Source organism: Struthio camelus, chromosome 2 (assembly GCF_040807025.1).
Source record: "Struthio camelus isolate bStrCam1 chromosome 2, bStrCam1.hap1, whole genome shotgun sequence".
Classification (NCBI taxonomy): Eukaryota; Metazoa; Chordata; class Aves; order Struthioniformes; family Struthionidae; genus Struthio; species Struthio camelus.
Window position 1 is genome coordinate 30,154,000 of NC_090943.1, and position 19,710 is coordinate 30,173,709.

General features: G+C 38.1%; 1 protein-coding gene across 14 annotated transcripts in view; it reads right to left on the bottom strand.

Annotated features, from left to right (window-relative positions):
* ICA1 (islet cell autoantigen 1) overlaps positions 1-19,710 on the bottom strand; it is a 72,023-nt gene that overhangs the window by 43,918 nt on the left and 8,395 nt on the right. For 6 of the 14 annotated variants that reach the window (XM_068934941.1, XM_068934949.1, XM_068934945.1 and 3 more), the window contains 5 exons: positions 14,037-14,075; positions 11,258-11,429; positions 9,214-9,286; positions 7,367-7,490; positions 4,889-5,087 (listed from right to left, as the gene is read on the bottom strand). In XM_068934941.1, coding sequence (XP_068791042.1) covers positions 4,889-5,087; positions 7,367-7,490; positions 9,214-9,286; positions 11,258-11,429; positions 14,037-14,053 — 585 coding nt within the window. In that variant the 5' untranslated portion in view covers positions 14,054-14,075. Of the gene's footprint in view, positions 1-4,888; positions 5,088-7,366; positions 7,491-9,213; positions 9,287-11,257; positions 11,430-13,082; positions 13,100-14,036; positions 14,076-17,993; positions 18,082-19,710 lie in introns of those variants that run through there. The other 8 variants (XM_068934950.1, XM_068934943.1, XM_068934946.1 and 5 more) reach the window with 5 other exon arrangements.

A 19,710-nucleotide genomic window follows, 5' to 3' on the forward strand; every position in this document is an offset into this window, starting at 1 on the left:
AAGACTGTGCCAGATGCAACTTATCCATGCTTGCTAAGATCTTCACATTAAATACACATACTTCATTGATTAAAAGGTCAGAAGGGAAACCTTGGATTTATTTAGTGCCTCGTTATTCCCCAACCGTCTGCACTAACTTTTTCTTAAAAGACATTTACAAGAGAACTTGCATAGATCAGCTACTCCCTACACCAGTACATTTATAAAAAACAAGTTTCAGCTCTTGTTATATCACTATGAATGCTTCTTGTTGATCTTTTCTCTTCTCACTGCTTTTTCCTTTCTCTTGCCAGGCTTATCTTTAAAATGTCCTTTAAGCGCATTAATTTCAAGTACAAAAAGTATTGCAGCTAGGAACAACTGTGAGATAAACTGGTGCCAAACAACTCAAACGTAAGCCCGTACGCTTCTCACAACTGCATGCAAAGTAACAGGTAGCTTATTAAGGGTCCTATAATTGTTTGGAATCTGTGGGGGAACTGGGAATATTTTGACACTTCTCTTCCACAGTAAGATCTAGTCTACTTCTTTAACAATACTGAAGTAGTTCAGGCTTATGCACTGCGGGGTTGGGCCTTTCTCTTCTTCTGAGACAAGGAGGCCCAGAACAAACCAAAACCATGCTACCTGTTCCCCACTGCAATTGCATTCTGTCAAGAACCAGCTTTCTTCCAGACCGTATCCCTTCAAACACACATGGTGTTTGTGTTTACAAACTCTGAACCATCTGAATGCCATACAGATGCCCGACTTGCGCTGCATTCCAAGCAGCTGAATCTCATGGAAGTTACAAAGCTTTACTGCAAACCTAGCCCACGCATTATTTCTTTACCCCTGTACTGCTTCAATCTGTTCTTCTGCCCACCTGAGCTTTGTTTGGTTCAGACAGAAGCAAAGCACCTGGGAAAGCGGTTCTAGGAAAGCAGAAAGGACTGGACAACAGGGAGAAACTGAGCCCAACCCTCCACATACCCAGTTCCCAGTACACCACTGCAGCTCAGCTTGGCTGAGAGATCCCAGAATGGCAGCTCTGGGTATTCACCAAGCTGCTCCAGCAAGAGGTCAAACCTCAGAAAGAAGGGGAAGCAGAGGAGTGGAAGGAAGATGGAAGGAAAAAAAATACAGAAAGGATTAATTTGCTCCGTGGTATAGCACGATATACATCCTGCAATGCAACAGATGCAATTTTTCTTACGATTGGCCTAAAGGTCCGCATAACAGGCAAAAAAAAAAGAGCTGAAAAAATTAAGCTATGGGAGAAACTGTAACATCCAAGTTCAGTGACAGTGTCCATACTGCACTGTACAAGCATCTGAGACATCTTAATTAAGTAAAATTGATGAGCAGAGCCTCTTCTGTGCTCCTGTGGGTGCTCACGGGAGGCTGTTGCCTGGTGGCCTAACACATTAGCATGTGCCTTCCCTGAAAACACATGAAAAAAAAAAAACCTTACCTGTTCTTCAGAACTGTGGGAAGGACATGGTGAGGGCCATCAGCAATTGTGCTATTTGGTCTGCATTTTTATGACACCACAGCAGAACTCTTGCTAGAGTGCACAGTCATCAGCCAGATAAAACAGCCTCAATTTAAGAGCCTTAAAAACCTGATCAGTGGTGGAGAATTTGGGGAGATAAGAGATATTCAGTCATTCAAATTTTTTAAATATCATAGCATTGCCAAGGCACTGCTCAGATTCTCTCAAGCAGCACTTCAAACTCTGAACTTGGGATAGAAGGCCACTACTCTAGAGCTGCACTGAAGCATCCATATAATCTATTTATAGGAGGAAAAAAAAATAAAAGAGTAGAGGTACTTGGCAATTATGGAACTGTGCAAGGAAAAGCAAATGCTTTATCTGTTTCCTTGGTTTGACGCAAGGAACTACGATCCTATGGATATCTTCAACGAAAAACATAAAAAGGTTGTTCTGCAGATTATTGCTAAAATACACTGCAACACTTTGAAAGTGGCAATATTATTAGATCTAACATATTTACGTTGATGCCTTGAAAGCAGCAGTAGAAACTTGTCTCAAGTATCTCACTGTTTTGAAAGAGAACTACAAAAATGTCAATGTTTTAACTCAGATTTTATCAGCTCTGAAAATACTGACTCAACTATTGATCCTTTAGCCTGAGCTACTCTGAGAGAAGGTATGAAAAACCCATCTGGATTGATTTAACTTTGGTCTCAAAAAGCAAGTTCTGTATCTGTATACATAATGATATATTTAGGATTACATTATAAAAGGCTACATACTTGAGAAACATTCCTATAACCAAGTGATATAAATACTGCTAATGCACAAGCTGCATTAAAGATCAGTAAAACAGAACTGTTTACTTGAAAACTAAAAAGATGTCTAGAAAAGTAAGGTAAATACTTAGGATTTTTACAATTAGAAGTCTGAAGAGAATAATTTTTTGCCCCAAGTGCTTGGTCAGGATTTTCTTTTCGCTGCACTAAATGCTTGCTGGTGTCAGACTAGCTATGCAGCTCCAGATGAAACGTTTCTTCTCTGGTGATAGCATGTTTTAAAAGCAAAACATCTGTAATTACAATATCTTTCTCAAAATAAAACTAGCATGACTCCTTAAATTGTTGTTATAGATACAAAATTAGTCTTGAAAACTTAGCATAACACTGCCACACTATGGCACAATTAAGATCTGCAAGCAAGAACAGAACATAAAGACAACAATAATTAAGGGAGATGAGTTATTTTTGAGGAATGCAGTATCCACCACTAGTTATGCTTGTCTACCACATTCATAAAGGACTAAAAACTACCTACTGTGTCTTGTTTGGCAACACCTATCCATATAGGTTAGGATTTTATTTTTATAAAGTTTTTGCAAAATGAAAAAGAAAGCTCGTTTTCTGCAATTGTTAACACCTTCAGAGGAGTCTGACATACCTGTTGCACAGATGGGATACGCATGAAAGCTGATACCATGAGTGTTTCTTTACTTTGTTGGCTACAAAGTATACAGCTTTTTTATTCTTTGCATTACAATGGATCTAAAAGGTTTTCAGTTGACAACTAGTCAAAGGAAAGAAAAGGTTCAAAGACATTCTCCCTCTAAGGCTTTTTTTAAAACTATTTGAGGCAATGCTACAGAATTTTACAATTGGCTTGCATACAAGTAGTTCATTGCTTCTTTATCTCGAAACATAACTCACTTTAGATTAGAAATGTGTCAAAACGCTTGCATGATAAAAAAGGGGGGGGGGGGGAGGAATTCTCCTATTGTAAGAGCTTTTAAAAAGTCTTCTTTTTGCTGACCTTGAAGCACAGCAGCCTCAGACAGCTGAAATTTTGTAAGCAACTTTTTAACTATGGCAGCTCACCACACAAAACATATGTTGTTTTAATTACTTTGCCATTTACGTAATTTCTACCTTCCATAGCATTTGTTTTGCAAGAAAGCTATAAATCAGTTTTGCATGACCATTACCAGTTCTGCTTTATTTGTTCAAACATTCTATTTTTTAAAGTGTTTTTCTAATAAATCAAACGTTATGCATAAGCAATTGGCTGAGGCCAAGACCATACCAATTATTTTACCTGCAAGAACTTGCCATTATAAACATTTCCCACAGGGCATAATAAAATACAAGTCTGGTTCCATGAGGTGTATCGGAATATCCTGTACTGAAACATTAAATAAAGATGACATGACTAGCTGGAGTTTTATCTGTTCCACCCCTTTCTTAATTGCTGTTATCACAGTTTCAGTTTACAAATAATGGCATAGTCTACATACATGCCAGTGCTTCCTGATCAGGATGGTTTATTCAAGTTTTTAAAAATCAAAATTTAAGCATCTTTCATCCCCAAATACTTTCATTCACAGAAGGAAGACTGCTTAGGTCACCAATGAAAAGGGGTTCTCCTTTGTACATCACCTGTACTAAGGCCACACTTTCAGTGTGCACACACTTTAACCTAACTTCTGGTTATTAAGTTTCTGCTTTAGGTTATGACACAGCTTCTGTAAAAATTCTTACTGCATTTACTCAAAGCACAAGCTACCACGTTACACCTACGATCCTAACTCCTCATAGTAGTCAAGATTTATAAACACCAAACTACGAACATTATAGTCTTTGGAAAAAAAACAGCTCCAGAGCTGCACTAACAAATGCAAAGGCCTCTTCAGCATCCCTGAACCAACTGGGACAGGATAAGTCCAAACAACGTCTATGCTCACACCTGGTAGCAAATCTGCAGACTACTATGACTTGCCATTTTTGCAAGCCCTTTGGGAGGGGAGGAGCGTAGCAGACTTGAGTTACACTGAATGAACATGATTTATGGAGAGTGCATTCTTAACAGTTACAGTATTATTAGTTGTCTTACAAGGATGTTAAAGCAAATTCCACCTCCACAACTCCCCCCTAAAAATCCTACAGCAGCCAACTTAAAAAATGCTGGCCTTTAACTCCATCCAGAGATATAACAACAGATTTCTGTTATTCTGTGTGGACTTACTTTTTAGTTACAAATCAATTTTCTCTTCCCTTGCAGAAAGCAGACGTAGCTTCTTCCATTAGTCACTCAGTTACCACAGATAAGTATTTAAAATTAGATAACCTTCTTTAAAAATATGTATTATTTAAATCATCAAAATATAAGTTGAAGTTGAATTAACTACTGAAAAATGCTATTTCTTCCTACCACATCTTTCCTTACAGCCCCCTCTTACCCAGTGAGGGATACTGTATTCCAATCACATTAACTGAAGTTCTGTCACATGGAAAAGATCAGTTATGATAAATAGCATTCTTAGTGCTGCTGAATTACGTCTTCCTCAGAAGAAGCAAAATCACGCTCCGCTGTCACTCATCAGGCATCCTTTCTAGCAAACTACCGGAAACTTCATACCTTCCTGAACTTTTCCATCTGCTTATAAAGATCTGGATCCAGCTCCTGAGACACATCTTTCATCCAAAGCAGCGCTCCTCTGTATTCAGTTCGATACTGTTCCATTCGGTTTACTGTCAGCCATGTGTCCGAGATGGCCCTATATCTGAAAGTCTCCACTTCCTGATATAATCTACTCAAAGGAGTACGCAGTGCTAATCTAGGGGAAGGCATGAAGGAATAAAAGGAAGAACAAGTTAAAAAAAATCCACAAAGGCAGACAAATAACATAACTACTGCCACTCTGCTAGTAATCAAAAACAGTAGTGCACACAGTCAAAAGAATTCACTGAATTGTTACTATACTTCCAGAGAGTCCCACAACTTTGTTGAGGGCACATATGAACAGGGTAATTTTGCATGCATTTTGTGTATGCAACCCTTCATATTTTAGTAGTGATTTTTCGCTATTCCTTTCACTTACATATGTGAGTGAAAAAGGAACCTTTTCTTACGTGTATATATTTTAGTTAGCCAAACTGCTTATATGTATGCTATTAAAAGTCCTTCTTGCAAGTTTCACTTAATAACTCTAAAAATATACCTATGAAATTTATTACTGGATACAAACCACAGATGCATCAGGATTGTCATGTTAAGCCTCAGAAAAAGCACTTCCATTAGCCTTTTAATCTTCAAACGTACATGTGAATTTAGAAGACATCTGTCAAGCAGATAATTATCTGGTTTTTTTGTTTTTTGTTTTTTTTTAAGGAATCCGAACAATTCTTTTGAAAGACATTTATCTTTTGGAAGGTTTCAGGTGTTTTCTTAAAGTGTTTGTTCCAGACATCGCACTTTGAAGAAGCAGTAGGGGACACTGTTGTCTTCCCTACGCTATTACTTCAGCTTCTAATGGGCTCTCAGAAGGAGACAGGATTACTTCAACTTTTGTTTCCTCCTGCTGCTACCACTTTCCTGTTTGCAGCCAGCAGCCACCTCACTAGGACGGGTTCAGTCAGCTCAATGTTGGTGTAAAGCGAGTTTCATTTGCTACTTCAGGACTTCTGAAGGCATAACAGAATTCCTAATTTCAGCTCCAAAAGCCAGCAAATTATGTCTTCTTGACCTCCAGCTACTGAGCTACCTATCGGCAGACAACACAAATAAGAATAGTCCCGAGTCTAAGATGAGGATGGCTCAAAAAGATGGAAAGCACAAGAAGGGGAGGAAAGCCAAATAACTGGTTTTCTTTTACTTGATGCATTTTTTTCCCCAGGCATCTTTTGAAATAAACTTGCATAAAAAGACGCTTAAATGTGAACATTTTATTGTGGCTTTTTTGGGTGTAATACACATTTTTCCCCTACATTCTACAAGAACCTAGCCAGGCATTCAAAGGAAAATTCAGTTTACGTGGACATGTTTTACAGTGAGATTCTGTAAACAGTTAAACTTTAAGAGGCAAATCATTAAGGCTTTTGCTCAAAGGTGCCTTACATGTGTTTCAAAGATCCCACTCACAGCTATTACTGGGTGTGCTAACGGACCAAACTCTAGCCCAAGATAAACATACGAAATCAGTGTGTGATGTTTTATTTTGAGCCAAACAGCTGCACTGTTAAGCTAACTATTGCTGTGAAATGTTCCAGCTTTAAGAGCACTGAAAAATCCTGCAAGAGCACAGAATTTGATTCATAATTTCTTACATGATGGAATAGCATTTTCCCGTGTGAATGATAAAGAATTTCAGGCTTTCACAGTACCAATACTAGGAAAAAAGCATCATAACACTCATAATACCATCAAGTACCATCACCTTTAAACCCTTCAAACACAGGTTCAGTGAGATCTCAACAACTCTAGACAAAAGCAAGTGTGTATGTTCCTGCGTGTCCCTCTCACCTTTTATTGAGTTGCTCCTACCCAATCCAAGCTCAGTGGGAATCTAGGCTTTTTTTCTGAGGAACTTCATGGTGTAAGGCAAAGCAAAAAACAGCATTTAGACTCCTTCCTTCTCCCCTGTCCATTTGGAGTACGACAGTCCATAGTCCAGAAGATGGCTTTCTCTTACCCATTTCCCTGGCCTCCCAGGTCCCAGACACCTACACCTCCATAGCAGGCCCGCTCTAGCACTTCTCTGCAGAGTGAGAAGTTCACCAAGCAGAAAATAGGGAGCCGACAACAGTTTCCTTACAATCCCACTGCTGGAGAGGCCATGCAGCTAGCACTTGTTCAGCTCAGCAATTCCAGAGCTGTACAAGTGTGGGTGGGGGAACTGCAGGGCCACGTGCCTAAAATCAGGATCAGGCAAAACTGCACAGAGCAAGCCAATAGTATTGCCAATACTACAGCAGTTTCAGCCAATAATAATTTTTGTATCATTTGGCATTTGGTTTCTCATACACTTAGAATGGTAATAGGAAATACGGCAACAGAGAATCAACCACCGTTATCCCCTCTATTTTGTAAATCAGACAGTAACGATGACATATATACCTTTGCTGAGAAGAAAAGCAGAGGGCCTTTCCTGTGGCTTGCATCATTTTTCCTGCTCTTGTTTTATCCTGAGAACCCTGTGATCGAAGAAATTTCCCCAATTCATTTTCTTCCTGAGATAGAACTAAGGAAAAATAAACAAGCAGTCAAACATGTGATTTAACAGGTCTCGAACAGTTTAACACTGGCCTAACACCAAATAGAATAAGTAACTCCAAAACCAAGTAGTAAAGGAAAAAAAAAAATTCATGGAATTCCCGCATTTATGAAACAGAGGATCAGATTCACTTGAGAGATCCATTGATAGGTTTGCTATACTGTAACATGAACCACAAAATTACGTCAGTGCTGAAAGGCAACAGGAAAAACACGCTATTTCTTTGTTGAATAAAGGAATAAGCTTGGTTTGATTACATAAAGGGCCAAACAGTGGCCCGATCAAAGTATTTTTAGCCTTCTTTTTTATTCTTTGTGTAGCACCTGGACTACCTCAGATGATCTAAGTTAGCATACTTTCACTGAAGGTAATTCTGAGTTATGCTGCCTAAAGCTCATTTACTTGCTTGTTTTTCTTGCTCTCCCTTTTTTCATGCTCAACTACAGAAGTGAATTTTTTTATAGGAAGAATTTAATTCTTCGTGTTAAACACCATTTTTTTAAAATTACATTGTAGGATCATTATACAATTCTAATATTTACTCATTTCTAACACTGTTTTTGAATTTCTACTTGAAATATCTGAAATATTTCTACTCATAACAAAGTGTTTTTTAAACAAGAACAGGATGAAAACTAAAAGTCTTTATACACTGACAAGTTGGATACTTCCAAACTGGAATCCTGGTTCATCAAGATCTTGCATCCTCATATAAATATTTCATTATGGCCTCATACATTAGTCTTCCAAATTGGCTGTCTCCTATGGTATCCATTTCTTCCCACTCTCAATGGGGAGAATAGTCTCTATTATAAAAGAAGATCTTTTGAAGTATTCTTGTCATTTTTCTAAGTTTTGACAGTCAAATCCAATGCAGATCCATAGCATATTCTGGTAGAACTTCCGGTAGAACATGTTGCACATACATCTTTTTATCAGAGATTTCACCTACTAGTGTGAAACACTGCTTATGCTCGATTCACAGGACTATTTTGTATTCTAATTCTACCTCAATATTCTGAAACATTATCTCCGACTTGCTTCTTTGGAGGAAGAGAATAGAGAAAGTATGTATGACATTCAACAAAAGAAAATAAAATTAAAAGATATCTCCAGCAAAGCTGATACTCTTTTCCAGGCCAGAAATCATGGCAGCACCGAATTCAAAAATACTGACTGGAGAAGACCTCTGGAGGTCATTTAATATAACCTCCTGTTTGAAACTTCCCAAATTAGATTTCTGTTTCTCACTAATGACTGTCCATTTGTTACAGCCATTTATCAAATTCATTGTAATAGTGTGGATTACTTAATTGCCAAACTAGTAATGAGCCCTATATTCTTCACAGTCAGGCCTGATGAAAAACAAGTTAGAATTTCTAAGGCAAAGCACTTGTGAATTTAGACAGGCCAAGTAAATAATGAAAAATAAACCCTTAAACAGCAAGCCTATTTCCATAATTGTTTCTGGCTATCACTACATAATATCAAACATAAAACTTAAGAAGAACTAGGAAACCTTTAAGCATATAAGCAAGTTTGCCTTTAAAACTGTTTGCAGTGAAGGTTATCTTTAATTTTAACTATGATGAAACAGTAGCAGTTCCCCATTCTCATTTTTATTTTTTCACTAGTTAGATGATTCCACACTACAGAATTCCTCTTAGCTACAGTAATTGGTTATACTTACAACAAATCCTCTTTTGATATAGTTCAATTGCTTTCAGCAACTCCATACACGTTCTCTGAATTGAATGGAACAGCTGAAATTGAAACAGAATACAGGCACAAAAAAAACCTGTAAGTGTACGCAAGAAACATTGAATATTAAAATACAAAGAAGGAGCTTGTCTCAATTTTTGTAAAAATTATTAGGGATCGCTATTTCCTTCTGGAACAAGAAGTAGTCTTTCCAGCTTGAAAAAAGTATTTTTCTTATCAATTGTGCTTTTCTTTCAATCAAATTGTTCACTGAAACTACAGACAGAACAATCAAAACCTACAAAGGGTAAATAAAAATAAAAACATTTATTCAAAACAGCTGATAGTTAACTAAATTACATTTTTCTTTTTTTACTGATATCTTTAGATATATACGGAGACATTTACAAAACTCTTTTTTTCAAAAAACAACCCCCACCAGAACAAAAAGCTATTAAAATGTCTATCAAAAATGTCACTGAAACATGTTAAATGGCAATACGTATACTAAAATTTTAATGCCGCAAAGTATAGTGTCACAAACTTGCAAATATGTATATCAAAACAGAAAATTATTTATTTTAACTGGACTCTTTACTGGCACAATTCCACGCTGAAGTTCTCTACCCAAATTTATAAAGCTGTTGTTTTCAAAGGAAATAAAGAAAAAATTCAAGAATCTTGACCAGGTTTGGAGACAGTTTCTAGAAACAGACAGACAGACAGACAGACTCATAGCAACCCCTCTAAAATCTTCTATCTAACTTAAACCTAAACGCCACTATATCAAGCACTACACAAATATAAGCAAAATGGACTGCTGGCACAGAACCTGTCATCCTTCGCATCTGCTTGACTTCCTGTACATTTACATGGGCCTTGCCTTTTAAACTGAGAGCATGACTTGCAGTGAAGTTGTTGTCCAAGTGAAAATGTTTGTCCTTTTCTAGCTCGTAAACACATATTTCCCTTTTTCAATCCCACCTGAGCTAACAAAGCATCCTTACTGATGAATCTGCAATACAAACAGCATGGCAGGAACTCAATGATATGCCTCTAAAACATTGTTTCTGTTCCTCCAACTTGTTTTACCTCAACATGCTTGACATACCCGATCATGAAAACCACACAGCTGAAATCATCATGTTGCAAGTTATCACTATCACAAGATTTTTTGTTGTCAAATAACCACTTGGATTTCAGCTAAAACATGTATAGAACCCAGAAGAGCAAGTCAACAGCTTTCTACGACTGCAAGAAAAACAGTAATGTAAAACATTTACCTTTATGTAACAAAATGATACCGATAAAACTTAGCTAAACACTATCTTGGTTACTATACTGTGGGATCCCACTTTCTTTTTGCTCTGTGTAAAAGATATTCAAGCTTTTCCATTTGTAGAGCCTTATATTTTTTCCAGTGGGGATGGGGATATTGACAGTAGGACTGGATTCATCACATAGTAGGATTCTTTTTTTGGTTACCCTTTACCAACTTTCAGAAACTGCCTTTGGACAACATGTTGAAAACCACTAATCCGCACACAAGCTGCAGAGAGCAGAGTGCACTATGTACCTTAATCTTTCTTTGCAAAGTGGTATTTATGAAAGAATGCTATAGCAGAGATTACATTTTTCTTTTTAAGAAAATAATATGTTTTAAACTGACAGAAGCACAAAAGATAGTAAGACAGAATTGCACCCCCAGCCCCTCATGAGAAAAACTGCCCCAAAAACCTGAAAAGGGATACAAGAGATGTTGGGCTCAAAATACATACAGTCTGAGGGACATGTTCTTTTGTGTTACAAAATGACAGTATACTCCCCATAAAGTACTTTTGTACAAATTAGAAAGCATATTAACAGTAAGATAACAAAAGAATGGTAATAACGTGAATGTTCATATAACTAAATTTTATATATATATATACATACATAAGCATACACACACACACATTATAGATGCTTGACAGAAATGAAAACATTTTTAAGATTAACAATTGGAGAATATGCATTATGTAGACATTACAAACCTCAAGTTTTGCATCCAGGTCTGCATCTGAAGCCACAACATGTTCATCTTCCTTTTTTCCTGTGACTTTTATAAGGGTTTGTTTTGTTTTCCAGTATTTCTGCTGCATTTTATTGACCACAGATTTTTCTTGGCTTTGAGCATATTGATCATAAAATTCCCTTGAATAACTGCTAAAACATTAAGAAAAAAAATTGCAATACTTCAACAGGATGCTTAAAAAATAAGTCTGACAAGCTAAGTAAATACACTTCCATCAAGAATATAATATTTGCATGCAGGCATATGTATTCTAATATGCATTTACTCATAACATATTAATAACAAAGCTATTAAAATTAGTGCTATATTTCCACAAGTATTTCCCATCCCACTCTGGAAAATAATATTAACTGATTTTCATTTGAATATCTTTAGTATGCAGTATTGCCAAATAATCAACTGTAAATAATTCTTCCCAACATATGATGAAATGATTTATAGCCCATGCAATTAAAATATATAAAAATATTTAGAACAAGTAGATCTAACTAATAGTAGGGCAGACTTAATAGGAACTAGTAGACTTGCTTAAACAGACAGTGGAATTTTCATGCAATCTCAGCAGTGTCAGGATTTCAGAAAGTACGTTTTATGGATGGAATTAGACCACTTCTTACGCTTCCTCTTTTAGAATTGAATAAAAAATAAAAAAAAAGAATATCCCTCTCTTTTGAGCATGCTATGTGCAAGACGGATTGATAGCTCATGTCTTTTTTACTATGTAGATCTGCAAGGACTAAATGATCGTATGTGCATAAAAGGTTTTTATTTATTTTTTTTTCCAACAACTACTTTGTAATAAGCGATGATAGGCATCCCTCTAATAAACAGTGTAATCTAAACAGAATCTGCATATTCCGCAACATTTAAGCCATCCGAAGCATAGAAATACAGCTTTACAATGTAATATTGATCTCTTTTAGAAAGAGTTATTCCATTATTAATTTCTGTAAAAGTAGATGTCCTTTCCTCTATGTACACATATAAAAAGTTGCAGTGATTTTGCAGATCTTTAAAAGTGAAAGCTTGCTGAAACTTACAGTAATAAATATTCTAGAAAAATTTAAAGAGGTTGAGTTTACTTAATATAAAAAAAAAAATTTCCATCTGTGGGGTGACAAACTGGGGTGCCTTAGTGAGATCTTGCTGACTAGATCAGTTCACACAACATGATTTAGAGATGCTTCCCCCGAGAAGTCCTCGGACACGGCAAACACATTAAGTCATGAAATGCTACGGCCACTCTGAAACAAGCCGTTGGCGCATCCACTCCCAAGAAAGGGCGGCACTTCTGCCCTATGTAGTTACTAATGACAGAGTTTAACCTCACGGGGAAACGTGTTTGACAGTGATCTGTTATTTGCGTTTGTTGCTTTTAATCTGCAGTTTAGGAGAGAGTGGTTTAATCATCAAAGAGATGATAAGAAATTAAACTGGAAACAAGCAAGGACAAACAATTCGAAACCCGTGTATCATATAAAGCACTGATTGGTTACTCCTCAAGCTCTAAAAGCAAAATACGCACCCATTTAAATTTATGTTAAGAATTATTATTGAAGAGTTTACTTTATAAACTTCATTAAGATTAAAGGGCCTTGTTTGTACTACAGCACAAAATATGTAACATGCAAAACACACATTTAACGTGCAATTTTGCACAAATCATTATGCACACTCTGACAATGGACAGCATATCAAGCCAGGTGAAGCATATATTGAATCAATATCTGTTGCATCTTTAAAAGACAGAATCTACAACTTCTAATAATAACAAGAAGATTTACCTCCCTGACAGATCCCCCTGCATTATGAGAAAATAGAATATATCGGCGTTTAACTCCAATAAAAACAGCATTACTTTAAAAACAATTCAGAATGAAACAGGTCACAAGACGGTATCAAGACTCTAGCTTTTTAGCTAGTTGTGTGCTTTTTAACTTGTGCTACAGCTGTGCAAATAACCGATATCTCAGTTCAGCGGTCAAATGCAGAAAATATCTTAATTCATTTGCTGTCAACCAGCCTTAAAAATCTACCTCACTGGAGGTCACTAGAAATTCTGGGGGCATGGTGAAAGGAATAAAAATGCGTTATTAATATGAGGTCACAAAAATAATCCTGGGATTAATACAGGTTCTTGAATTAGAGACTGAAAAACCAATCGGAGGAATAACAGGAATATAATCCTTTACCAAAATAGGCAAATTTAACTGCTAATTTCATTTGGGGAAATTCGTGGCTCCTGTTTATGTTTGAGATGATGAACGATGCCAAAATATTTGGGGAACATTTTTTACTGGTAGACACTAGTCAATACCTTTTAATATATAGGTTTTGTGTCAAGCAATCATGGATATATACATATATATAGGTGTTGTTAAATAATCAAAAACATAATAAAGTATAACTAAAAGAAGAATGTGCTTTATTCTAAAGCTGAAGACCATGGACAAATCCTTTTAAATAAAACAGTTCACACAGTTATTTCTGTTAAGCAGGAAATTGATAACACATGCTATTTTTCCAACTAGCCAATTTACTTGTTTTTCCCTTCTTTGATGATAACTTGGCAGTTTTTCATTTTTTATTTTTATTCTTTTTTAAAGAGCATGTCTACCAGTGACTTCATAGAAATACCAGAGGCCAGAACATAGTGCATGATAGACCTGGGCACTGATAAATCAACAGGCCTAACACTATTAGCTTTTTAGAATAATAAAAATGAAGAAGATACTTACTACTTATGACCATCCATGTTTCTTTATTTTCTCCAGGCACTTAAACAAAATAAAAATTTATCAGTCAAAATAAGCATCTTTAAAATATAATTCTGAATAGAATTTAGATACTAAAATACCCCTCTCTTGTCACAAATAAAAATTACCACGTTGTAGCATCTTCTATACCATGTCATGGCAAAACTTATCAAACCGAGGGCCAAACGCTTTCCTCATATAACACAGAATTTTCATTTAAACCTATGACAAACACATCTAAGTGTTGCCTATTGTTGTATTTGCTCAAAGTTTTCTAAGTAAAAACTACATTTTTAGCTGGAATACATTCAGTAACTTTTGACCAGGCAAGGCAAAATTCTCAATGCTAGGTGTCTCCCTCAGTTATCTTTTTCCAAAATTTTAGCCACAACATAGCCCAACCAGAAAGAGAGTCAAATGTCTCATTGATCCAGTTTTGAAAAACACCAGCTACCTCATGTTTTGGGCCCAGATAGGAAGTCTGGACTTCAGGTTTTATAAGCTCGTATCTCCAATTTGAGTACTCAAGTCTCTCACTATACTTAGTGCTGACCAGATGGCAGCCACACCATTTTTCCACAGGCAACTGAGCACAAACCTTCCCAGGCCAAGTTTACAAATGAAGCCAGACTCTCCTTATAAAAAATGAGCACGTGGCTTCTCTTTTGCTGCTTTCAGAGAGAACTCTGTTCTCCAGCATACAGCTAGCATACAAACAGAGGCACCCCAACATGACCACAGAAGAGACAAAAGAGAAGCTGGTTAGATAGGGCTGCTGGGAAATGGCCTTTGGTAAGACCAAGAACAGAAGGAACATACGGAACAGGCTGCACTTACATAGAAAGCTGACTGAAAAAACATTGATTGAATGAGCAGCTAGGAAGCTAACGGTGCCAGAAGTGACCTTTAGCAGAGAGAAAGGAGGTTGCAGCAGGGAGACACGACTCTGGAAACGTCTGAGGAGCTACTTCAAGAGAGTAGGGCAAACCCAGAGTGGTAAAGCGACTGAGACAGACTGCAGAACCTGGGACATGGGAATCAAACCTGAGCACTTCCACTGAGAATCCCCTACCACGAAGTGCACACGTTTGGAGGCTGGAGCCAAATCCCAGATTTCTGATTCTAACCTCTTTGTTAGTCAGTACCTGCAAAACTTCCAGGCCAAGTTGCCATGAGAATGCTGGAACATGAGCTGAGCACTTCACAAAAATTCTAATTCATAAAAATTTTTTGCTCTGATAAGCATTGCACGAGAGACCATGAGGAAATTCATAACTCTGTCTCCAGGGTAGAGTTTAAATAGAAAGCCAACAGCCACATACTGAACAAAGAGAAAGAAAGAACTGCTGTCCATTGATTGCTGTCCATTCTGTGTGTGATACAAGGGCGCGAGAGCACATGCAGCATCAGTCCTGGCTTTGCTTTAGTTTCTAGAGCCATAAGGCACAGGCAACCTTACCTCTCGAATTTTCTAATGCTTCTATGCTTGACTTCACTGTTTTAACACTAGTCCTCAATTCAACTGTGGGTGTGTGTGAAAGAGATAAGAACACAGCATTCGGCCTGTTTACACATCTATGACTCAATTATTCAGTGGCACACTATGGTTTGACAGGAAGCAAACAACAGCCTATCTGGATGAAATAATATGCATATTTACGTGGACAAAGTGTAATCACTAGCCCAGGGAACAGGTACCTAAGGCACTGACTTTACATACAGCACCTGTTCACCAGACTCTTCTGTAAACCAGTCTCTCTTAAAAATAAATAAATAATTAGAAATGTTAGGGTCATGGTGAAGCAGTATTCTCATTTTGCAAGTAGAGCTCACATTCTTTCTTCCTAAACATCTAACCTTATATTTGCCTGTGGGATCTTCCTGGCTTTACTCAGCTCTAAGTCCTACATAGTACCCCATACCCATAAGACGTTCTTTGGGTGTTTTTTTCAGTTCAAAGTGCCTGTGCACACTTTATCACAGTCATTAGAACAGTGTTTTCACAGTATGAAAACGAAGGCTGTATATTCCTTGCCCTACTATGGGACATGAAGGCCTGTGAGGTGTTTGAGGCTGCAAGGCCTGCTGGGATGGCTGAACAGGCTGCAAGGAAACCAAGGCGGACTCTTGCCTATACTGTCTACTGGAAACAGTTTCTGCCATTTTTGCATCACCCAAACCATGCCAGGAGAGACAGGTCCTACAGAGCTCTAAGTGTTACACACCAAAAACATGCCAGCGAGCTTACAGCAATTAAACTGCATGAACAAAAGCAGTCTGGTGCTCAAGCTCAATCCCTCGGCCAGTTTTATTTAGCAATACAGACCTAGCTTTTGGTTCCAATTGAGAATTGAGGGTCTACAAAGATAGTTTGTAGTTTGGTAAGGACTGGGAGTGAGTAAACAGAACAGTGGTTGCTCAAAAAGAATTAGATTACTTTTGACAGATCTTGTGGTATTTCATCTGTTATTTCCATCAACACAATTCCCTAGATTCCATTCATTTCAGATGCTGTTCAAGGAACTGGAACTTTCATAAAGAAATCAATTATGCCAGAGAACTCCCTGACTGAGTTTCATACTTCTCAGTGATTGAGAACACTCCGGAAAGTCCAGATTTCTGCATTGTTTTTGATGTTAACTTAGGGTACCACTGAGATCAATGACACCCAAGTCTGAACACTAATTTGTGGCCTAAGTCAATTCCGTTCATACAGTACTTGTTTCAAGGTAGATAACACTTGTGTAATATTTCCAGTACCACACACTAATTGATATTTCATGTTTAAGCATTACAGTTAAACTCTACTGAAATGGAAATTATGTATTAACATAGATATTAAAGTGAGAAACAGGTAGAAGAAAACGTACTATAGAAATATTTACTTGAAGGAGACATAGCTGATGTGTGTTACAGGAATTCTAGCATCTGTATTTGAGTTCAACCGCAAATGTATCAGTTTTTAGGATTTAATGTTAGGATTTTCTTTCCAAGGAACATATGATCTCACTAAGTATGTCATACCCCTAACAAGGTTTTCAGAAGGTGCCCAGGACAGCTGGCTGATCTTAAGGACAACCTCCTCAAAAAACAAAAATAGCCCATTTCAATGGGCAGAAGCTTGAGCACCACTAGCAGAAGGCTAGGATGGATGAATGTGTGCCTGGACCCAAATGCAAAATGAACGTACATAGAAGACGGAGGTAGGGACACACTACCCAGGACGGATACAGAAGCATTGTCTGAGCAGGTAGGGATGGAGTCAGGAAAGCCAGAGCTGTGCTGGAGTTGGTACCAGCCTGAATGTGAAGGGCAACAAGGAGGACTCTATAAAGACAGTGGCAGCAAAAAGGAAGGCTAAGGAAAATAGGCTCACTGTATGACAAAGAACCTGGAAAAGGCAGAGGTACACTTTTGCCTTGGTTTTCACTGGAAGGTCTGCCCTCTGGTGTTCCAGCTCTCGAAGCCTTCTGCCAGTCCCCGTCTGTGGGTATGCAGCATTACCCACAGTAAAAAAAAAAAAAAAAAAAATTAAATTAGGAAGTACTTAAGCCATCTGGACATGCACAAGTCCACGGGACCAGATGGGATGCATCCAGGGGTGCTGAGGAAGCTGGTCAATGCCATTGCAAAGATATTCTCTAACACCTTTGATAGGTGATGGCAATTAGAGGAGACATCTGATGACTGGTGAAAGGCAAACATCATACACATTTTCAAAAGGGCCTCGGCCTCGCCTCAGTTCCTGGACAGATCACAGAGAAAATCCTCCTGGAAGCCATTTCCATCCCCATGAAAGACAAGAAGTTGACTGGGAACAGGCAGCATGGAGTTACCAAGGGATTTACCACAAATTGTCATGCCTGATTAACCTGATTACTTTCTACAATCAGATGACTGGCTCTGGTGGATGAGGGGAGAGCAGTGAATGTTGTATACCTTTAGTAATGGCTTTGTCACAGTTCCCATAGTATCCTTATAGGCACTTGCAGGACCACATCTGGATTACTGTTTAGTTTTGGGCTCCCTGTACAAGCAAAACACAGGCATATTGGAGCAGGTTCAGCAGGTAGGGTCTGGAGAACCTAACATACAAAGAGACGCCGAGTGAACTGGGTTTGTTCAGCTGTAAGAAAATCAGACTAATAGACTCATGTCTTATTGCTGTCTACAACTACCTAATGCAAGGATGTAGAGAAGAGAGAGTCAAACTGTTCTCAGAGGTGCACACTGGAAGGACAAGAGGCCACTGACACAAGCTGAAACACACGGAATTCTAATGTAAAAATAAGGGAAAAAATATGTCACCATGAGGGCAGTCAAACACTGGAACAAACTGCCCAGCAAGGTTGTGGAATCTTTGTCCCTGGAGATACTGAAGACTCATCTGGATACAGCCTGAGCAGTTTACTCTAACTGGACCTGCTTTGAGCAGGAGGTTGGGTAAGTGACCTCCAGGGGCCCCCTCCAACCTGCATGATTCTGAAAATTTGTACCACACCAAAGATCACGATATTGGAAAGAAGCAATCTGCTGACAGCATTGTTCCTACTGCAGAAAACTTTCCACCACGGTGGTATAAACGGACAGCAGTACCACATACTGCATCACGAACGCTGATTACACAAAAGAGTACAGAATGTTTTCTTTTCCAATGTTATCTAAAATTTTTTCAGCTTTTAGTCATGTTGATTTTCATTCATACCTGAAAACTTGTTTCAACATTAAGAGAACTTTCATTCTTCAGATGTTGCTACACGCATAGCTATGCAAATTGTCTTAGCAGTCATCTTAAAGCTTGTGATGGGGCTGGAATTCATCCACATTTTTAATGATTCCTAATTTCATGTATTATTACTGTCTATTCCAGCCCCCAAAACCAGAAAGCATTAAGATATTGGTTCAGTTTAACAAAGGAAATTATTAAAAACAGCTGGGAAAGCAGCAAGTTTTTTCAAAGAAATGCCACAGTCACAGAACCCTAGCTGCAAATGAGATGCTAATAAACAGGGATTGGAAACAGTCCAGGTAAGTAGCAAGGTATTATAGGGAACACTTCATAACCATATGACATAAAGAATCCCTGCAGTCATGAAATGCAGGCCCTGAGGCTGCAGAAAGAGGCCAAAGAGCGAGCATGCAACCTTTGAGTACTTTAGCTTTCGAACTCTGCCACGCTTTCGAAGAACGAGATGAACATCCTGACCAAAAATAACTAGAGTTGTCCTTTGCCAAGCCTGACTACGATGGAGGCACATGATAATAGCTAGAGTCCACCAGCACCTTCTTTGAAAAAAATCACAGCCAATCTCTGTGACAGGCCACCTTATCTTGGCTAACAAAAGGTAGGGATACTCTGGATAACGGGGAGCAGGGGGAGAGACAGAAGATAATAGGTGCTACAGAGCATGCCAGGGAAAACACTACTAGACTACAGCTAACTGTATGCAGACCCATGTTGATTGCTGTAGACAAAGTGGAGGATCTGAGGCTTTCTGGAGAAGTTCACACATTGCTCCAGTAATTCCTCATGTGCTTCCCCACATTCTGCGACAGATTGCTCCCTCAGTTTCAGCGTCAAATCTGAGCTGGCCCTATCCGTAACAAGACTTCCTAGAGGACAAGATCACAGCGCCAAAACTTCCAAATCCATTCA